Source organism: Miniopterus schreibersii (assembly GCF_964146895.1).
Source record: "Miniopterus schreibersii genome assembly, chromosome: 14".
Taxonomy (NCBI): Eukaryota; Metazoa; Chordata; class Mammalia; order Chiroptera; family Miniopteridae; genus Miniopterus; species Miniopterus schreibersii.
In genome coordinates, this window is record NC_138114.1 from 3,308,639 (window position 1) to 3,330,703 (window position 22,065).

General features: G+C 52.0%; 1 protein-coding gene across 2 annotated transcripts in view; it reads right to left on the reverse strand.

The window, feature by feature from the left end:
- Nucleotides 1–22,065, reverse strand: part of GRID1 (glutamate ionotropic receptor delta type subunit 1) — a 624,630-nt gene that overhangs the window by 475,483 nt on the left and 127,082 nt on the right. The window contains exon 3 of one of the 2 annotated variants that reach the window (XM_081157434.1): nucleotides 4,778–5,062. The exons of the other annotated variant lie outside the window; for it this stretch is intronic. Within the exon in view, the coding sequence (XP_081013560.1) occupies nucleotides 4,778–5,062 (285 nt within the window). The remainder of the gene's footprint in view (nucleotides 1–4,777; nucleotides 5,063–22,065) is intronic. 2 annotated transcript variants of the gene reach the window in all.

Genomic DNA, 22,065 nt, shown 5'->3' on the forward strand with positions numbered 1-22,065 from the left:
TTGCCCCACCTAACTTACAAAAGAAAAGACTCAATTTTTAAAATAGGTTAAAATTTAAGAACAATAAATAGGCATTTCATAGGAGACAAAACAAAAACAGCACGTAAAGACATGAAAAGAAATTCAGCCCATCTGTTATCAGGAAAATGTACATTAAAGTCATGGTAACATATCACTTTCATATGAAAATCTTAAAATTAAAACACTACCAGGTGTTGGCGAGGTCGGGAGCTTTGAGACTCTCGCACACTGCAGGCGGCAGTGGAAATGAGCAGGAACGGAAAACAACCTGGAACGGCCTGAGAAAGTGAAATGTGCATAGACCCTAAGTCCAGCAATCCTGCTTCTCAGGAGAGACCCTTCAAAGCTCTTACACAGGACAGCAGAAGACAAATACAAGAACGTTCTTATTAACATTATTTGTAACAGCAAATGTCTGGAAACAACCCAAATGCCCATAACAATAAAACAGGTAATGCCAGGCAGGGCGTGGCTCAGCGGTTGAGCGTCAACCTAGGATCCAGGTGGTCGGGGTTCGATTCCCGGTCAGGGCACATGCCTGGGTTGCGGGCTTGATCAATGACTCTCTCATCATTGATGTTTCTATCTCTCTCTCTCTCTCCTTTCCTCTCTCTGAAATCAATAAAGATATATTTAAAACAAAAAACAATAAAACAGGTAATAAATCACACGATACTACGCAACAATAAAAATGATTGAATATACCCACCTCATCACATGAGTGGATTTCAAAATCCTAACAGTGAGTGAAAATAGCAATCACAAAAGCATACAGAAAAGTTATTCCATGTGTTTATGGTTCATAAACAGGCCAACCTAAGCAATGTGTATTTGGGTATTTCTTTACAGGATCAACTATAAAGAAAAGCAAGGAACTGGTGAGCACATAATCAGGATAGCGGTTGTCCCCTGGGTAGGGCTCCTTTGCATTTTTCAAATTGGTATGGGTTCATGGAAGTTCACTTTATTATCATTCTTCTAACTTAACATATACATTATAATCATGTGCAACTTTGAAGATTTTAAAATAATTTTAAAACTAGTGCAATAGACAATGGCCACCCATGCAGAGCCCACAGCTTGTGCTTCTGTGGGATTCCAGCAGCCAACCCATCCCAGGCATCCCAGCTGGCCCAGTGCAGGGGTGGAGATGCTACAGAGGAAAGAGCCCTGGGGTGCTGACTTCACGGCCCAGCTCTGTGCAACTTTAGCCAAGTTACTCCACCTGCCTGTTTCTTCATCTAAAATGAGTGTGTAGCAAAATAATTGTACATGGTAGGAACTCGGTGAATATTTGTTGAATGAATGAGTTGATGATTTCTAAAATCCCAAGACAGCCCCACCACTCATCCACATATATGCCCTGGGGAGAAAGTGAGGCTGCAGCTCCGAGCACAGCCCCCACCAACACACAAAGGAATATCCCAGAATTTGAAGTGCAAGAATAAAAGTTCTATTCTGCTAGATCCAAACTTTTGGTATTTTAATGTTACAGATTTTCTCTCCCAAATGCCAGCTTCTCTTTTATTTTTCCTTTCACTGTCACAACAAGCATACAAGTATTTAATGTAATTTTACTAAATGGCACATCTTGCACTCTGTCAACCATATATATATAAGCTCCTCTCTCACTCCTCTGCCAAGTTCTGCCTCAGGGCCCAGTGCTTTTGCTTCTCTGGCCTTTGATTACTGAGTCAAATGCCCAGTCCTCACGCTCCACCCAGGACAGGACATTCCCGGGCTTAAAGGAAGACTGAGGCACAGGTTAGGAAGAATCAGGCCTCACCCAGCAAGGCTGGGACCTTACGTAGGATATTCACTGAAGTGGCCAACCTCACCATCCAAGGGCATGCCAAGTCTATTCCAAACCGCAACCCCTTCCTAGCATCAGCTCTGCCTGGCTGGGAGCAGAAGAAGGGAGCTGGGCTTAGCAAGCCCAGATCACAGAAATGGGATACTGCCTGACTAAGGGCATGGGCATTACAGTCCAAACACTCTCTGAGATATGCGTTCCTCATCTGTAATCGGCAGCAGTAACCCACTGCAGAGTGCTATCAAATGGCTTAAGTGAAATAATATATGTAAAGACTCTTGCAGATCAGCATCCAAAAAAAGTTGCTCTATCCTCAAACCACTTGTGTTTGACTTTGGAAGGAATAAAGCAGACTTTGCTGTTAATTTTACTTTAACTGGGCTAATCTGCAGCTAGTGTTGCAGTGGTGGGGTGTTGGGGGCCCTGAGGGGTTCTGGAGGCCCCATTTGTCATGGGCATATCAGCAATGTAAATCCACCCAACGCCCTCAGACAGGCCAATGCCGGCCATGCCGAGGGAGCACCCACACACTTCACTCTTGAGGCCAAATGTGCTGCATCAACAGCACGTGGGCTCCCACCTCTGGGCTCACCTAACACAAGGCTTGAAAAACGGCCAGAGGCTGGGCTGTGCATGAGGGGCAGAGCCAGGACAAGCAGTGATAGTCACGTGGTTAAAGTTTTACAGAGAACATCTTGAGGCAAAATCTTGGCCTCCGAGGTTGTCAAATCAGGGGGCCAATGGCCAGGGCAGGCGAAGGCAGGAGGCCCTGCACAGAATCCAATGAAAGAGCCCTGCCCTCCAGAAAGTCTTAGGCTGAAGGGGTCAGCACCCTGGACAGCGACGTTCGAATGTATGTCAGCACTTGCAGGCCACCCACCCTCTAGATGGGAATCAGCGCACGTGGTGGGCTGCTGCCAGTCCCTGTCCCTCGCCAGGGCAGCCCACAGAGCAGCCACACACTTTCCATTACTCCCACATACAGCCTCAGAACTCTCCCCAACGCGGCCTTCAAGTCGACCCCCTGCCTGCAGCAGTCCACCAGAGGAAAGCTGTTGGTCACCCTGCAGCATGATGGAATTACTGATAAAGGCCAGAGCTGAGTGGGAGTCAGGGACATAACAAGAAGGAAACACAGAGCTTGCACAGGTGCCATCAGGTGTCCTCAGTCTGCAAGAATTACAGGAGCCCAGACAGGTGGGCAGACTGGAGAGCTGATCCCTACCTCCTGTGGCTGAGGTTCCCAGCAAAACCACCTCGAAGCCTGAGGGAGAACCAGGGTGTGAAGAGTTTCTATAGGTCAGAGTAGAAGGGGAACAAAGGTGCCAGCAGAAGTGAGGTGGGAAGGGCCTGCAGACAGTGGACCCCAGCATCCTCCAGCCCTGGTCGTGTCCACACCTACCCACACAGCCCAGCCTCAGAGCAGACCCAACATCGGGGTTGAGCCACCAACTCAAAGGGTTCTCAGAGGAAGGCTGGTCCCCTGAGAGATGCCCTGTGGGCTCCTCGGGGCTGTGGCATCATCTCCAACTCCTCCCCAGGGCCAGAGATTAAGGTGGGTGGGAGGGAGGCCAGGTCCTGGACAGAGTCCAGTTCAAGCGCCCAGAGTCTTGGGCCACCCTGTGCCCATCACCACCTCATCTTTATTTCAGCACAGTGACTGCTCTTTCAATTCCTCCTGGAAGCTCCAAACAGCATATTTGCTCAAGAGCTGAGGACAACACTCAGTCTCAGAGCAGCAGAGTATTTAAGCAAATGCAAACATATGCTGGCTTCTCTTCTTAGTTACATTCTTGGCAAAGGAATTATTTCACCAAGAAACAAAGCAGGACTTTTCAGGGTCCACTCATTCCATCCTGGCCCCAGCTATGGGGCTGCCAACCCTCACCAGTCCTCCATACCCTTTAGAGACACATAACGTGGGTGGCCGTGGCCATGAAAAGGGAACTGAGGATCCTCACAGGAAACTGCTCTATCCCGACTGTGCGGTCAGGTGAATCTACACAAGATAAAAACTGCAGAGGTAAGTGCACACACCCGACTGCATGTGAAGTGGGAATATGAACAAGGTCTGTGGGCAGCATCGATGTCCAGCCCTGCCCATGACACTGTGACAGTTGTACACGATGCTGCTGTGGGGACCTGGGTGAAGCCACATGGGCTCTCCCTGTATTATTTTTTATAATTGTATGTGAATTTCAATTATCTCAAAATAAATTTTAAAAAGGATGCAGCATGGAAACTGTCTTATCTTAGAACTAGGACCTGCCTGTTTTCACGGAGCAGCCATAAGAAAACCTGAAGCTATTTCTCCAAAACTCATTTTTCTGGTTTTCTAACAAGCAAACTGATTTTTTTCAATGGCATGTATTCAAAGAAGCCATGTCCAGCCACGCCCATTGTCCCAGACCCACACAACCCCAGCCTGGCTCCATGACACTCAGGGTGTCCTTCCCCCTGACATTTGCCCAAGACCCTGAAACGAAGGGCAGATGAGGGTGGAGGGAGGGAGGAGCTGGGAAGGCTGGGCGACCCTCCAGTGTGATGGGCGATCTCTGAGGGAGGCTTCCGGGAGGACCCAGGCTAGCTGGCGTGCACTACCGCCTGCATGCAGCCCTCAGATTCCTGCCAGCAGGTTATTAATATTTTATTGAAAACTCTAAGATGATTCAAATTTCGGCTGTCAGGATAAGGTGTGTTGCTAGGCAACTTTAGTGCCTGTCTATGGATCTGTTTTCACAGCTCCTCCCCACTCACAAAGCTCAAGGTTGGGCCCTGCCACCCGAGACCTGCTCAGCACAGACCACCACCGCCTTCCACGCCTCTGCGCCTGCTCCGAGGGGCCTGGCTGCCTGCCATGCACAACAGCCCAGTAGGTAGGTTGCCCAGCACCCAGCTGGGCCTCCGTTGGAGCCCAGAGCAGCCCCTGCCTGTACAACTCACCGTATTCACTGTCGTAGAACATGACGAACTTCTGCCAGCGCAGCTCTGTCACCAGCCTGAGCATGACGTCATTGAGGCGCACAGGCGGTCTCGAGGCCAGCGTGTAGGCCTCACCGTCAGGACTAGGGTTCAGGTGGCAGGCAGTGCGTGGTGACCCTCCTGGGTTGCGCTGGACAAAGAGGTGTGGGATGTGCATCGCGTCTGTGAGGGACTGCAGGGCGTTGGCGGATGCACAGCCGGTGGACGTGACCAAAGCCAAAATCCCCTGGGTCATGAGATCACAGGCTGGAAAGAAGTGAGAGAGAGGAAGGGGTCAGCATGGGAGTGATGCTGCACTGGCTTCAACTCACACAGCCCACACTTGGCAGCTCATGCCTGGGGCCCCAAGAAATGCTGCCTCCCTCCAGGGACCAAGACCCATCCCAGGCCAGGCCAGCAGCTCTCACATGCACAGTCTTACGGTGCCCTCAGTGATCCTGCCAGCTGGACGTTCTTGTACCCATTCAACAGATCCGAAAACAAAGGTCAGAAGAGGCAAATTTTTTGCCCTAGGCTACTCGAGGAGGGGTGGCAGAATAGGGACCTAGCCCACAGCTGCTTGAGACACCCACCAGTGTTGCTAAATTAGCCATCCCGTCTCCTCCCTGGGCTGGGAGCCCCTTGAGAGCCGAGAACTCATTTTTTTATCTGTGTTTCCCCAAGGCCAAGCCCAGGACAGGAAAATACTGTGTGTTCTTCCATTGTTGGCTGAACTGAAAACTGATTGGGATTGAAGGGAATGAATTATATCAGAAAGTCAGGGAGACGCCTACCCCAGAGGACCCAGGTTGCTGGTTAAAAAAAAAAAAAAAAAAAAAGAGACCGAACCCTGCATCTTCTGGCCACATCCACTTGACTCATATCATAGAAACACCGGGTCAAGCCCAGGGTGAAGCAGTTGGCTCTAGAAGCCCAGGGTGATTCGAATGCCACTTGACAGTAACAAAGGGAGATGCTCCCTATTGAGGGCCGTCACGGGCTTGGCCCAGAGGAGGAGCAGCAGTGAGGCGCCAGCAGCCTTTCCCAGGGGGGCAGGGGGCTCACTGGCCTTCTGAAGTCATCCGTAACCACAAGGGCGCCCGTGTCAGCCACGTTACACCTTCTGGGGACATCAGACCCATCAACAGAAAGATACACCTCGCAATACCAGACTATTTCTGAATAGTTCTGAGCAACATGGATTCATAATGCTCATGTGACAGCAAGAATGTGGGGAAGCAGCTGCAGCTTCAGAGCACGGCCTGGGACTGTCAGCAGCCACCTGCTGCCGCCACCGGCTTTTGATCAGCTTTGACAGTTGGTCCTTTCGGTGAGAGCCCCTGGGTTTCAGACAAGGATGGGAGAAGGAGCCCAAGGGCAGGGGAAGCACCCAAAGAGCCAGGTAGTGGTAGTTCAGGAGGGGAAAGACCATCCCCAGGTATCAAACAGCTGCTCCCCACCCGAGGACACCCACAGAACAAGGATTCAAATGCCCCCAGTTCTCCCTGCGGATCTCCAGCCTCCACGCATGATGGCTGGGGTGTGAAACAAGAGACCCCTGAAGTCCCTCGGGGGAGTCACACAACCACCCAAGGGCGCCAGCCCCTCTCACCAGGCTTTACACGCGGAGTTCTCTTCCAGACAGAAGCCCAGGCATGTCGTGTGCCTGCTCAAAGTCCTCCGGTGGCTCCCAAAGCCCTGGGCATAGAGTCAAGCCCTTAGAGCATCCTGCAGGCGCCCAAAATGTGCAGCCTTGCTGCTCACACAGCCCTGCTCACTGCCCCGACCAACTGCCCAACTTTTGGCCCCTGGCACCTGCCATGTTTTCTGTTGCCTCTCGAACCTCACACTCACTCGTGTGTCAGACTCAGACTGGCTACGGTCCCTTGTCCAGTGCTCCCTCTGCACCCCATAATCCCCCTACTCTGTCTCTCCAGGGGCAAGGGCCATGCCCGGTCTGCTCACCACCCTTCCCCAGACACACACGGTGTTCACCACATGGCAGTCAGTAAAGACTGGTGCAAAAATACCATAAGCCAGGATGGTTTCCTTGCTCTGTCCAATAACTGCACTTCAGGTACCTATCCAAACTATGGATATGGCTTTAGATCCAAAAACATTCAAAGCACACTTATCCATACTCTTGAAACATTGCTAACAATCTAAAAGGTACAGATAGGTGATTGCCAGGAATGAGTTCCGTTTGCTAAAAACATAAGCAGCCTTTAAAACTGTTCACAAAGACACTGCAGCAACAGGAAAGTGCCTGTCCTGAAGTCATGTGAAAACAATGCACAATTCTACATATTACAATATCGAGTAAAGAAAGCAGCAGGCATGAGAGGAAAGTGGAGGCAAAGACTGCACAATGTCAAAAGTGATTGCATTTTGGAAGAGCCTAGGAGTGGTATCCCTTCTTTTCCGCGTTGCTGAAATTTCACGTCGTGAACCGATAATTTCTTTAGCAAAGGACAGTAATCCTCCGATAATGTGTAAGTATGAAGCCATGTAAGAGCAGACACCATTCTGTGAGAATTTCTCTGTGCAGATGATCTGTGGAGCACTTTGCACATAGGAATTCACATGATCCTCGTGACGTCGTGTGGCATCGGCGGCAGTGCACCCATTTCCCAGATATCAAGTTATGGGGCCACGCAACTGACAGAGATGTCACCTGGCTAAAAGAGCTTCTGAGACATGGCGAAGTGACAGAACCAGGACAGGAAACTGTAGGCTCACCTGGTTACTCCTAGGTAAAGAGCACGCCTACGAAAAAGGCAAAAAGAAACACCAAAAGCTAAGGTGCTGTGATGGATGGATTCTCTTTCTTCCTGGCAAATCCCCTCTTTAGTGACAATATATTGCACTTATAACTTTACATAAGTAAGCTTACAAAATAAACTATACATCACTGGGGCATCAAGCAATCCAGCTCCGGCCCCAGCCCAGGACCTCAGAGAAAATGCCCTCACTGTGGCCATCATTGGGTGCCTGCCCTGGGCTGCCTGCCCCGCCCACTCCCTCCCAGGTCACCACTTGGCTTCGGACGGCAAGCCCTGTCCCCACTCCATACACTGATCCTATAGTCGCTGAACCTCCCAAGCTTCCGTTTCCCCACCTGGGCACATCTCCCACCCCTCCCACACACTGTTCCTTCCCCCTGCCTGTTTCATACACACGCTCCGCACACCCGTTTGCAGACCCCTGCACCAAGCACTGGTGGGGAGGGGACAAAGGCAGGATGACCAGAGGTCTCACCTCTGATCTACCAAGGACACAGACCCCACAATTCAGCCAGTGAGAAAGGAGAGAGGAAGCTCCCTGGGACCCAAAGGAAGGTGAACGCATGGGGTTTGCATCGGGGCCTCAAAGGGAGAGAAAGGTTTAGACCAGCAGAGAGGGGGAGAGCAGTGTGATGGGTGCAGGATGGCAACACCGGGCCAGGCAGCAGGAACGTGCTCAGGGAAGAGACAAGTAGCTGACCGGTCACCTGCGCCAGCCCTGCTGCAGCCAGAGACGCCAGCTTCCAAGCTGGGCTTGGGGCCGCGGACAGCAGAAGCAGTTCTGGGTTCCTCAGGCAGCAGCCATGTGATCATGGGCCTGTCCCCTTCCTGAGCCTCAGGTGTTTATTAAATGAGGATAAGAATCTTTAGCCAGTGGAGCTTTGAGGACCACAAGGGCCGACCCTGTGCTGGGCACAAGATACATGCTAAGTAGATGCCAGTTTCCTGCCCCACCTCCCCATCAATGTCCCCACCCAAGTAATGTCTAAGATCCCAAGAAATAGTAGTCACAACAGAGGGTGACCTCACTCCACAGCCAACAGCCTCCCGTGGAGGTGGGCATCACGGACCTGTCCCCATGGCCACCCTGCCCATGCAAGCTCCTCAGCCTCCAGCCCCAGCAGACAAGATGGGCAATTAGGGCTGGAAACCTCTCCCAGGCACTAATGGAGAGGCCCGATGCAAGTCAATCTCCAATCACTGTGAATGGCCTGCTAATTGGGGCGCTATCGAAATGATGGTTATTTAGAGGCTCCTAACATAAAAATAATAAGATCAAAATACATCAAAGCCAAGTCAGCTATTAGCTTAATCAGGGTTGTGCTCATTTCCAGGACAGGACTTTACACTCAGGCCCTGGCTGCGACTGGAGATGCTGAGCCCCAGTGAGGTCCGGCTGCCCAGGTCTGAATCCGCCCTGCGTGGATACTGGGTGGGGCCTCAGTGAGGGGCTGGGCCTCTGTGGTTTGCTCTCTGGTGAAGGTGATGCACCCACTTCATGGGGCTGTTGTATTCATGCTGTGAAAGGTCTTTGTACGTGAAGAGCCACTCACACAGCCTGGCACAGCGTAGGAATGTCGAAGTCACGCTGGATCCGCCTCTCCAGCTTGGAGGTGTTTCTGCAGCTCACCAGAAGATCACAGCCTTTGTTATAATCCTTTGACTGCAAAATCGTATGATCTCTCTTGATTATAACAATGTAGGCAGATGGACCGGTAAAGGCTCCCTGAGAATGGCTCGTCAGCTGGGAAAGCAGAAAGCAGAGATGAAAGCAACGAGCAGCTTCGAGCCCCCTTACCCGAGCTCAGTGGCCCAGGATTGGGAAGAAAGAAGCTGCTCAGAGCTCAGGGCTGAGGCAAGACGCGAGGACTCCTGGGCTCAGCCAGCATTCCCTCCAGGTACCCTGAGATGTGGGCATCCGAGCTGCTGCAGACACAGGACTCTTGGGGTGAGGCGTGTCAGGCACAGCACTGGCCACATCACAGGACAGACGGGATCTCATAACTTTCACCCCAGGTAAGAAAACTGAAGCACAGAGAGGGCTGGCTGTGTGGCCTGGGCCACGCAGAGAGCAAATGGCAGAGTCTCAGCACCAGAGCACAGGTCCCCACAGCCCATTCCAGGAAGACATAGTGACAAGCAGGGGCAGAGCCAGGATCCAGGGGGAGTCTACCCAACCCTTCCCTGGTGGAGACTCTTGGGGCAGCGCCACACTCAGCACTGGCCTGGGGAAGGAGCCCACAAGCAGAAGCAGAGCCTCTCCACACTGGGCAGAATCTACAGCTCAGTGCCTCAGCACCTGCAGGTGGGTGCTAGTCCTGAGACAGCGCCCCAAAAAGGAGGTCACTGGCACCACTGCTGATCATACCCAGTCTCCTTAATCCCCATGGGGAGTCCTGGAAAATTCTAGGAACAAGGCTGGGGGAAAATACACCCTAGAAGGCTTGTGCTAGAAGAGACACACAATTTCTGGTGCCAATCCCTGGTAGTAGTGCTGGTCACAATGAACCTAGCCCCCCAACCTTGTGCCCCGAGCATATCATGCCCCAGAGCGGGTCTCCAGGAGGGCCAGATGTGGCCCTGAATAGGCAAGACCCACCCATGCCACCCCTGCTATTCTAACCCCACAGGCCCCTCAACCGTGTGTGCTAAGTAGCCTTTGGGGAGTGAGGAGAGGATTTTTCCAGATGGACAAGCAAGGGGGGACACTCCTCCTGAGTAGAAGCAGCCTAGTAGAGGTGCCCTCAACCCGAAGAAGCCTGTGAGGCTCCTCTGGTATAGGCAGGCCATGGAGGGAGAGCCAGACTCCAGGCAGCCCTGCCTCCAGAAGGAAGGGCCTCTCCCTGAGGGGGTCCAGCAGACCAGCCCAGGCCCTGCAGCACCTCTGCCTGCCCCCCAAGTGGGGCTCCTGGGGCCACTGCCTTACTTCAAATAATCTTAACAGCCACAGCACCCCCTCTGCTGACACCTCACCACCTGTGTCCTTCCTCTCCTCTGTTAAGTCAGCACGGGCTCTATTAACATTTGAATTCTAATGGCTAATGCTTTAAATTAAGGTAGCATTTATAAATACTTTATAGTCAATGAATAACTGACCAAACTTAGTACTATCATAATTCAGAATAAATTATGGATCTATAGAGAATAAACGTTTTCTCATATTTTATTATGACATTTAAAAGATAAACAAAAGCATAAAAGGGGGGAAATGAGTGGCAGTCTCAGAGCTAGAAGGCAGCCCTGGAGTGCTGTGGCCTCCCTCGCCACTCGCCAGCAGAGGGCACCCCGAGGGGAGGTCTCGGGCCTCCCCTGCACTCCCTGGGGAGCACAGGGCGGTCCTGACAAGCACCTGCCCTTAGACCTTTGCTGAAGCCTCCTCCTGCCCTCCCTCCTGTCCCTCGCCCAGTTTCATTTTGTCCCTTAGTCCTTACAGTCACTCTTTGCAGAACCTCCACTGCTCCCTCCTGTGTAGCCCAGCTGGTGAAACCCCATCCAGGGTCAACCTGTCTAATACGTCTCCACGTCTGTGAGTCACGGGAGGAGAGTCAGGGACAGCCACACAGCTGGCAACATTCGACCCTGCAAGGTGAGGCACTAAGCTCAACCTGGACAGGGCCCTGCACTGGCCACTCCTTCTACGCCTCTCCACCTCCCTGCTGCTCTGCTCAGCCCTCCTGGGCTTCTCCCCCATGTCCAACTAGTGCCCTTGCTCATTTCTTCATAGATGAAACGGGAGCCATCATCACGGGGGTTCAACCCCACTTCTCGCCCCCGCACTCTCACGCCTCCCTGCGTTTGTCTTTGGCAAGCCCTTTTCCTGAGCTCTGGGTGCTCCCACCTCTCACCTTCTCCCACACCCCTCACAATGTCGCTCTCGATGAATCCTCAACCTTCCCTGTATATCTGACCCATCCCTCTAAACATTACCCCTGCCTGCCCTGTGGATGATGCCACAGTTACCTCTCCTGTCCACAACCCTCCCTGGGCCCCAGATCCACTCAGGGGGTCTCCCCTGGCAAGTCCACTAGCAACATCAACTTAGCATGTCAACGCTGAGCTTCCTGGGGTGATCCTGTCCTTCCCAGTCTGCCAATCTCAGTAAAAGACGCCCCATCCATCCACCTGGGGGTTTTTTTGTTGTTTTTTGTTTTGTTTTATTTTTTAATATATCTTTATTGACTTCAGACAGAGGAAGGGAGAGGGAGAGAGAGAGTTGAAACATCAACAACGAGTCATTGATCGGCTGCCTCCTGCACGCCTCTGACCGGGGAATCGAGCCCACAACCTGGGCATGTGCCCTGACCAGGTATCGAACCGCAATCTCATGGTCGATTCTCAACCGCTGAGCCACACGCGGCTGGGCCACACACCTGCTTTAACCCTTCTCTCTCCCTGACCCTTTGCACCCAAGGTCGCCAAAATACTCTCGGACCTGTCACCTTTCCTCCATCCCCAACACCTCCCCATACACATGCCACCCGTTCTGCACAGCACAGCGCAGCGGCCTTCATGAAACGCCAGCCAGACCGTGCTGTCCCTGCTTCACATTCGCATGAGCCTCTCGCTGTGCTTAGGATAAATCCACACCCTCGGCAGTGCCTGGAAGGCCCTGCCTGACCACCCCCGTGTCCCATGTCCCAAGTCCCAGGAGGCTGGCCTCTGTGCAGGAACGCAGACACCCCAAGCTCTTGCCCTGCCTGGGTCCCGTCATACACTCCCCCACTGCCTGAAATGCTCCTCCCCTGTCTTCTGGCTAACTCCCATCACCCTGTACTTTTGTGGGCAACCGTCATTCCCTCGAGAGAATGTCCCTGACCCCGCTCCTCCCTCAACGGACTCTCCTGCACGGCACTCACAGGTGTCTGGGGCTGTGAACTGTGCTGTCACTGCCGCCCATCGCCTCATTCCCTGAGCCAGGAGCCCGCAAGCAGAAGCATCTGTGTACTGCTTGCCTCCCAACCCCTGGCCCCGCGCTGGACTTGGCATTGCACAGCACACACGATTTAACACTCCTAACGGCTCTGCCAGATGAGCCCTGTTGTATCCATACTTTAGGGGAGAGACACGGAGTTTTCAAATTTGCCAATTCCCCAGACCCTCCTCCCAAAAATGAAGCCACATCCCACAATTTGGAGAAGGGGAGTGTCTTAAAGCCAATCCCCCACTCTAAAATGGGTGTCGCCAAGAGTTTAGCGGGTGCCAAGGAGACAGTGGGCTAGAGGCTGGCCTGAGCAGCAGCACCCGGAGGGCAGCTCTCCTGGAACAGCTCCAGGCTGGGAGCTCCCACACCCCACCGGCCCCACCTGGGATGCAGTGGGAGCAGGGCCAAAGGGTCCCACTGGGTGGCAAACAGTAGCCGGGGCAGGAGGGCAGTTGGTGCAGACAGCATGCACAAGGCCAGCCAAGTAGGCGGGTGGGGGGGAGCTGGAGGCGCCGTGCCATCTCTGAGGCCCCATCCTTATGCCAATTTAGGAATAAAACTGATTGCCTGCTCCTGCAGACTGGAACTCAGGGAACATACTGGGTGCTGGCTTATTTATAGTTTTCTGGCTCCTTGTTAAGGACTTTTACTGCTCCTCCAGGTACACCAGGCTTCCAGGCCAGGAGTCACACAGAAACCAACGCTGAAAGTGCAATCAGCACAGTAATGAGTCCTGGGAGACGAAGAACCTCAAAAGCAACCGAGCACCCAGGGGCCTCCTGCAGCACTTTCAGTGTCCCGAGCCCAGGTGTCTCTTCCAGGGCTCTTCTCACGCTGCCTCCGAATGCCAACCCCTATTGTCTGCCCACAGTTCTTATCAGTCTACTGGTCTCCATGCCTCCCAGCTCTTCCTTCTCCAACCTGCTCTACAGACAGAAGTGCAGCACCACACGTGCCCCCGAAATGCCCTCCATGCTCCCCAGTGCCCGGGAGTCCGTCTGTGAGGTACCCCACCACCTCTCAGTGCCACACACCAGCATGGCTCCAGTCTATGCCCCAACCTTCACACACCCAGTGCCTTCTGTTCATGTCATGCCCACAGCCTAAGCCCTCTCTCCCTGGTAAAGAAAGGGACCAAGCCCCACGCCTGTGCCTCGGCTCTGTCTCCATCCTGGACTGAAAGCTGACCCTGGATGCCTGCCTGCTAAGCCCTCAGCACCTGTCCCTCTCACACCAGCAGATTAGTGTAGCAGTAACAGTATCACCTCAGCCAGTGCCCCTTCCAGGAAACACTGGAAGGCATGGAAACAGCCCATCCCGCCAAACTCCAGCTCCGAGCCCAGCTCCAAGGCCTCCCACTAGTCCTGTGGCCTGGCCTACCCCAGGCATCCAGAGGCTACCACTAAGCTCCAAGTTGCACAGGCTCCTGAAGGTTCTTCTGCGTCCAGCTCAGATCTTGGTATCTGCCTGCCCCTGCTAGGCTCCCACCTGTCCCCTCTTCCTCCCAGAGACCTCTGTCGCCCCATCAGGACAATCCCAGGCATGCCCCTGCCGTTCCCCTGCTGGATACATGCCCGCAGCTCAAACAGTGTCCCTGTTTGTTTGTGGATCTCTGTCACCCCTGGACTGAGCTCCCTAAGGGCCTCTCTATCCCTAGTACCCAGATGTACTGGGGGAGCAGGCAGCAATAGGACAATGTTAGATGAGCAGAATGCTGGCCCTGGTCCTCCCCTTGCTGGGGCAGCCGGAGATGGCTGCTTTCACCAGGCAAACCTTAGGCAACAGGTCCCCATTACCATCCTGTGGGCCATCTCTACGGGGAGCATCCACAGGGACACCCCCACACACCTCAGCCCCCTCCAACAGCCTGGGAAGATGAGTAGACCCAACCTCTATGCCTCTCCCTAGCCTGCCACCTGGTGAGGACCAGCACTGAAGAACTGACGTGAAGCCCTCCCAATGGGCAGGGAGAGCCCACTCTCAGGGCTGAGGATGCCACCGGTGAACCCAGCTTCTGGGCTTTACTAACCCAGAGGAGCCCCCACTCCATCCTGCCAGCTTCCCTGATACCCTGGCTGGGACAGCTGCACCACCTGCCCTGATCCCACAGCTGGGACAGCTGCACCACTTTCCACATGGGAGCCTTGCACTCAGCGCTGCCAGCTGCACATCTCTCAAAGGAGGTCTCTGGGCTGCCAACCTCTGTTGTGATGCCACCCCTCCAGAGCTAGCCTCTGGAAAGGTGACCCGATAAGGACACAACAAGAGGACAGGAGGCCTAAGTGGACTCCTCTTGCTCTCTGCCCTGGGAGGACCTGGAGCAGGGAGTGCAGGGGCAGAAGCTGTGAGGACAGCCAGGGCCACTGTAGGTCAGGGGACAGAGTCAGCTAAAAGCAGAGTGGCAGGCAAGCAGGTGGGCATACCTAGGAGCCCAGGCCCCTTCCCTGAGCCAACAGGACCAAGCAGGGGAACCTGTCATCCAGTGGCATGTGCTACCCTTACACACCATCACCTGGCACTGTCCACAGGCCTAGGAGGGGGTCACCATACCCGCCTTTACTGAGGCAATAACAGAGGCCTGGAGACTCGAAGGTCTCTTGCCAGGTATGACCCACCCCCAGCTATGAGCATGAGTTAGGCCAAGAACTCAGACCTTCCAAGAGGCACAAGCTGTCCACCCTGAGCCTGGGCGAAGGGCCTAAGGGGCGGGGCAGGGCAGGAGCCGGTGCCACCAGCCCTGGGGGAGTGAGGCCAGCCCTTCAGCCTTCAGTCAGCATCCGGGTGCCCCCAGAGGCTTGAGAGAGCTTCATGAGCCCTGAGTTCCAAGAAAGGAGCTGGCAGAGGAGAGAGGATCAGGGTGGAAAGGAAAAGCAGGGCCCTCACCCAGCTCTGCCACTAATGGAAACCCCATGCAGGCCACGTGTGCCATAGACCAGACTGAGCCTGGAGACACAGACACACTGGCACACCTGGCAGCCAGGCCTGCTTCCTGGAGGGGTGGAGAGGCCTCCAAAAGGTACATCAGTGCTGAAGGACGACCCTAAGTGCAGGGGGCCTGCCACTGGGATTGGTCATATCCAAGACCTCTCACGGGGTGAGAGGGCAGAAGCAAGAGCATAGCTGTGTCACAGAACTCTCCTAGTGACAGTGTGCACAAATGCACATGAGCCCTTCCCTGCAGCCCAGCGCAAGGGGAGCAGGCATCACATTCTCAGGCAATGACACCAGGCACACACAGAGAATTTTCACAGTCACCTCGTGGGGGCAGCACAGAGAGCTCAACTGGGCCCAGGCCCTGTGTTCGCTCCTGCTGGACAGAAGAGGAGCCTTAGGGATACACGTTCCCATGCACCGGGCCTGCTCTGGACAATGTGGTGCATGGAACCAGGAAAGGGAGGCCTGAGAAGAACTGAGAATCACCTCTCTCTCTCCTCTCAAAAAAGCCCACTATGCCGCTCACTCATTTTCTTGCTGTGAAAGAGGCAACATGTGCAAGGCTAGGCCTTAAAGGCACCAGAGGGTAAATCAGGGCCCAGCTCCAGCCCTGCCCTGAACAGCGAAGGCAGTGCCCCTCTCTCTCCTCTGCCCAGGCACCTTCCCTGAAGATAGGCAAAGGGGCAAGGGGACAGCAGGACACAGCCACCAGGATCCACATAAGAAGAGGGATGGGGAAGCTGTGGGTCTGGGAGCTAGAGCCCTCTGATGCCCCACCCAGCAAGCATGCCTGTACACCACCTGCAAATACAGCCCCGCCCATGCACATACAAGCTGCTCTGTACTGAGGAGTTCCCATGGCAATCTGAGCAGCAGCCCTAACTGCGCACCAGGCCCCTGACCTCACCAGGATCTGGCTGGGTGACTCAGGGCATTTCTGGAGATATCTGAACTCTGTCCTACCTCAGCACCGTCTCCTCTGCAAGGACATACACCTCAATGAAGACAGCCCAGCTCAGCCCTTTGGGTAAGTGTGTACCCTCCCATAGGCCCATGGGATTCGGCAGCCCTCAACAAGGCCTGAGTCTGTTCTCCAAGATGTGGTGAAGATGGCATGGGGAGCAAGTGACAACCACATGCTGTGTCTCACACTGTAGGCAAACCAGGCCGAGGGAGAGACCTGACTTACTGATCAAGCAACTCTGTGCATGGCAGCCTCTCTCCTTTATTGCATCTGACCTGCCTGACAATCCTGAGGTAAGGATTATTGTCCCCATTTCTCACTTTAGACACTAAGGCTCAGAGAGGCAAGTCATTCGCCCAAGGTCACACAGCAAGAAGGCAATGAATTCAAAATCAAGTTAATTCTGACTTGGCAGATCCTGCTATCTCCCAAGTGGAACAGGTGAAGAGCAAGGATGAGCAGGTGAACACCAAGAGGCAACAGTTAAAGACCAAGGACCAGAAGGCAACAGACTGATGTTCAAAGTCACATGAAAAAAGGAAAGAAGGAAAACCTTCCTATTCTCATCCCAAGGACATGCTCCCACTAACTGGGCTCTGTTTCTCCCATTCCCACCTCCTACTAAACCCCAAAACTCCCACTCTCTCAACAGCCCCTCAACCTTCCCAACATACCTAAACTCACAAATCTATTTCCTGTATCTATCTACCAGGGGCAAGGAACCTTTTTTCTGCCAAGGGCCATTTGGATGTTTCTAACATCAGTTGCAGGCCATACAAAATTATAACTGAAAAATTAGCTATGAAAAAGCTTCTAGATTTATTGAATTTCAAGTCCCGCCTGTGGTTGCTTTGGCAGGGCCAGACCAGATGATTCTGCAGGCGGGAGGTTCCCCACCATTGCTAAAAGGAACATGCTGCAGCCCAGCTGAGCGAGGCCATGCATCGGCACCTATCTGGGCAGAGCCCTACCAGAGAGGAGCATGACTCCCCACCCCGGCTCACTCCAGCCCTACTGTCTTTTCAAAGAGCTGCCCACACTCCGGCACAGTTAATGGGAAGGTGACCCCGAAGGCTCAGAGCTTAGGAATGTGCAGAGGGAAATGCAAGGAGGTATGGGCACTGGGAGGCTGCAGCCTACCCTGTCTTGGTCAGATCCATGGCCACACTGCCCCATCGGCCTGCCTGGGTCCTCCCAGCATGGCTGCTTCTGTTCTGACAGAGCCATATGGAGACCGGGCATGAAGGGATGTGGGGAGACACACAAACAGGATAGACGCAGCCCATTCCTCCCAAAGACCCCACCCCCAGGCAGCACCCCACCCCCACCTGCACCTCCATTATGCCCCAGGGGCCCTGATCCCACCAGGGGAAACAACCAGCTGACATCCTTATTGCACCCAGGCTACGCTCCCTCAACACCACCATCCAGGGCCACTGGCCATTGTTACACCAACACCCAAGCCCCTATCCCCTTCCTGCCCTGCAAACCTCAGCCCACACCTGCCTGCCTCCAGGAAGCCTCCTAGTACCTTCCCACCCAGGTACCCAGAGCTCAGCTCAGCCTGTTAACTATCACTCCGAACGACCACCCTCTGTCTTTGCCACCAACCTGTGAGTTATTGGAGGTCAGGGTCCCCAAGGCACAGGTGACTGGGGAATGTTTATTGAAGAAGTGAGTGAAACTGTTGAATTTAGATCAAGCAGAAGTGCTGAGGACAATTTCACACAGGAACTACTGATTTCACTCTACAGAACTGTGGCTCCAGCTTTCCAGATGAGAACCCTGGTGCAAGTCAGAGCAGAGGAGACAAAGGAGGGGTATGCCATTTCCCAGACCCTCTCCCAGGCCTAGGGGCAAGTAAAGGTGCCCAGCAACTTGCCAGGGCTCAGGTAAATCACAGAACTGAGATCCACGTGGCTGCCCTGTTTCCATTCTCTCCCTGCATTGCTGCAGCCCTGGCACCAGTGATGGCAGCTGCCCAGAAAGAGCACAACACATTTTTCCCTTAAATGGTGACTTTTAAAAGGATATAACACCAAGGGAAGCACTACTCGAGGCTGAGAATAACAAATATTTATAGAGTTTCAGCATAATCATATTTAGATGAGGAATATATATTGCTCTTGGCAATTTGCAATGTCCTCAAAGCATGTTTTTGGCAGGAAAGGGCTGATGCCTGGAAGTGGGCCTGGACATAGCAAGATCCAGAAGGTGCCTTAAGAGCTGCTGGTGTCCCAGCCCCAGCCCCACCCTAGGTCTGCAAGGCAGGCCTGCCCTGGAGTGGAGTCAAGAAGGCCAAGGGGGCCCAGGTTGTAGGGAGAGGTGCAGAAAGATAGGCTAAGAATCCATCCTCACAACTTAGAGGTCCCCACACTTCTTTGAGTGACAGGACCCTTTTTTAAAGTTCAAAAACGGATTTGGGATCCAAGATGGCAGGTAGAGTAGGTAAAAGCTACACCTATCTCCTCCCAGGACCAAACTGGAATTACAACTAAAATACAGAACAGTCAACCTAAATAACCAACTGAAGACTAGCTGAAGAGAAGTCTTATAGCCAAGGATCCAAAGAAGCCATATCGAGACTGGTAGGAAGTGTGGAGACACAAAAAGGGCTGGGCTGGCTCCCTCGGGTGGTGGCTGAGGTCCCGGAGGGACATCACAACTACAAAGGTTCCCCCTGAGGAGCATGGGGTCTCAACTCCAAGCCAGGCTCCCCACCCAGTGCACCAAGGCCAGGAAGAGGTGCCCACATAACATCTGGCCGTGAAAATCAGTGGGGATTCTGTCCTCCAGGGAGAGACAAGCATTTGCTAGAGACCCAGGTGCCCTCTTAAAGGGCCAATGCACAAAATTTCATTCGCAGCCACTCACCCTGGGCTCTAGTGGAGAGAGGTCAGAGCAGATTAGAGTCATGCGAGAAGAGACTGGGGTTTGTGGCTCTGGGGAGAGAGCTAAGGGGACAATTGCCAGGGCCCCCTGAGCTGAGTCACTCTAAACACAACAGACTCCATCTTTCTTGGGTGGTGCATGCCGCTCCATACTGCATCAGCCTGAGGGAATGTAATAATCCCACCCTCTGGTCTCCCTGTCTACCCACCCTGCCGAGCTTCCGCCCTACTAAGGATCAGCTGCCTCAGCCCAGGTGCAGAGGTCTGAGCAGACTCGGGGGGGGGCGGGGGGGGATAATAGTAACTGAGTTGTGTGGCTTAGGGGCAGGGCCCGTCCCCTTCACATTCCTGTAAACCTGACTGGCACCTCCCCCTCACAGGAGATCCACCAGCCTCACTATCTGGGCTCCCAGCAGCCCCACCCTCTCAACTCTTGGTGGTTCTGCCCAGTCGGGATCTGGGCAGAATTTAGGACAGACTGAATTGCGTGGCTCTGGGGTGGAAGCCACACCTCCCAACTTCCCTCAAGGCTGACCAACACCTCCCACTCTCCAGAATCCCAGTGGCCCCACCCCACTGAGATCAGGCTCCCGGCAGAATCTGGAACAGACTGGGTTTCATGGCTCTTGGACAGAAATTCTTTCCTTGCAGGCTTGACCAGTGCAGCACCTTCCCTTCACACCACCAAATCTTGGTCTGTTTGGGCCTAATAAATTCTGCTGGTCTCACCCTGACAATTCCCTGAGACCCTGGCTTACCACAAAGATGTTTGAGCACCCAGCAGGTGGCAGCTGGATGTGGTATACCCTGGGACACTTACAGAATGGCCTCAGAATCAGCAATGACACCAAGTTTGAATATGTATAAATCTGGTGAAAAACTCTCACCCCTACCTGGTGACTCACTGAGAACCTATCTCACTGAGTACCACCAGAGGCTCTTCCAGTGACTGAGTCTAACAGGTAGCTGGCAGGCAGAGGTAGGAGGAGGCAGTCAAAAAGATGAAAAAAGATATTGCATCCAAATGGAAATTCAAAAAAAAACAGGAGTAGGAATACTTATATCTGACAAAATACACTTTAAAACAAATGCTATAATAAGAGACAAAGAAGAACACTACATAATGATAAAGGGATAATACAAAAAGAGGATATATCCACTCATCTACTGATGGGCACTTGAAAAGCTGTGGTACATTTATACCGTAGAATACTACACAGCTATAAAAAAGAAGGATCTCTTACCCTTTGAGACAACATGGATGGAACTGCAGAGTATTTGCGAAGCGAAATAAGCCAGTCAGAGAAAGACAAGTATCACATGATCTCACTCATAGGTGGAATCTAATGAACAGAATAAATTGATGAACAAAATAGATACATAGACATAGAACCATGGATCAGACTGATGAATCTCAGAGGGAAAGAGAGGGTGGGGAATGGGGGGAGATTAGTCAAAGAACTTATATGCATATGTGCATAACCTATCGACACAGACAATAGTGTGGAGAAGGCTTGGGGGAGAGGCGGATGCTGGGCAGAGGGGGATCAATGGGAGGAAAAAAGGGGACATCTATAATACTTCCAACAATAAAGATAAATTTTTTTAAAACGGATAGAAACCTTGTAAACATTTATGCACCCAACATCGGAGCACCTAAGTATATAAAGCAAATCTTGATGGACATAAAAGGAAAGATCGGCAGTAATACAGTCAGAATGGTGGACTTTAACACCCCATTGACATCAATGGATGGACGTTCCAGACAGGAAATCAACGAGGAAACAGTAACCTTAAATGACACACTAGATCAGATGGATTTAATCAGTATCTTCAGAGCATTTCACCCCAAAGCAGCAGGACATACATTCTTTTCAAGAGCACATGGAACACTTTCCAGAATAGACCACATGTTAAGACACAAAACAAGTCTCAATAAATGTAAGAGATTGAAATATCAAGCATCTTCTCTAACCATAATGGTATGAAGCTAAAAATTAAACACAAGAAAAAAACTGAAAAGCATGCAAAGACATTGAAGCAAAATAAAAAGTTACTAAACAATGAATGGATTAACAATGAGATCAAGGAAGAAATTTAAAAATACTTTGAACCAAATGAAAATGAGAATCCAGCAAGCTAAAATATATGGGACACAGAGAAAGCAGTCCTGAGAGGGAAATTCATAGCAATACAGACCTACCTCAAAAAAAAAAATCTCAAATAAACTATCTAACTTTACACTTAAAGGAACTAGAAAAGGAACCACTAACAAAGCCCAAAGTGAGTAGAGGAAAGAAAGAATAAAAATCAAAGCATAAATAAACAAAATAGAGTCTAAAAAAAAAAAATACAAAAATATCAATGAAACCAAGAGCTGATTCTTTGAAAAGAGAAACAAATTGATGAACCTTTAACTAAACTCATCAAGAAAAAAAAAGAGAGGACCCAAATAAATAAAATCAGAAATGAAAGAGGTGAAGTAACAACAGACTCCACAGAAATACAAGGAATTGTAAGAAAATATTACAAACAACTACATGCCAACAAATTGGACAATCTGGAAGAAATAGATAAATTCCTAGAAACATACAATCTTCCAAAATTGAATCTGGAAGGATCAGAGAATCTGAATAGACAGATTACAACTAGTGAATTTGAAGCAGTAATCAAAAAACTCCCAACAAACAAAAGTCCCGGACCTGATAGCTTCACAGGTGAATTTTACCGAATATTCAAAAAAGAACTAACAACTATCCTTCTCAAACTATTCCAAA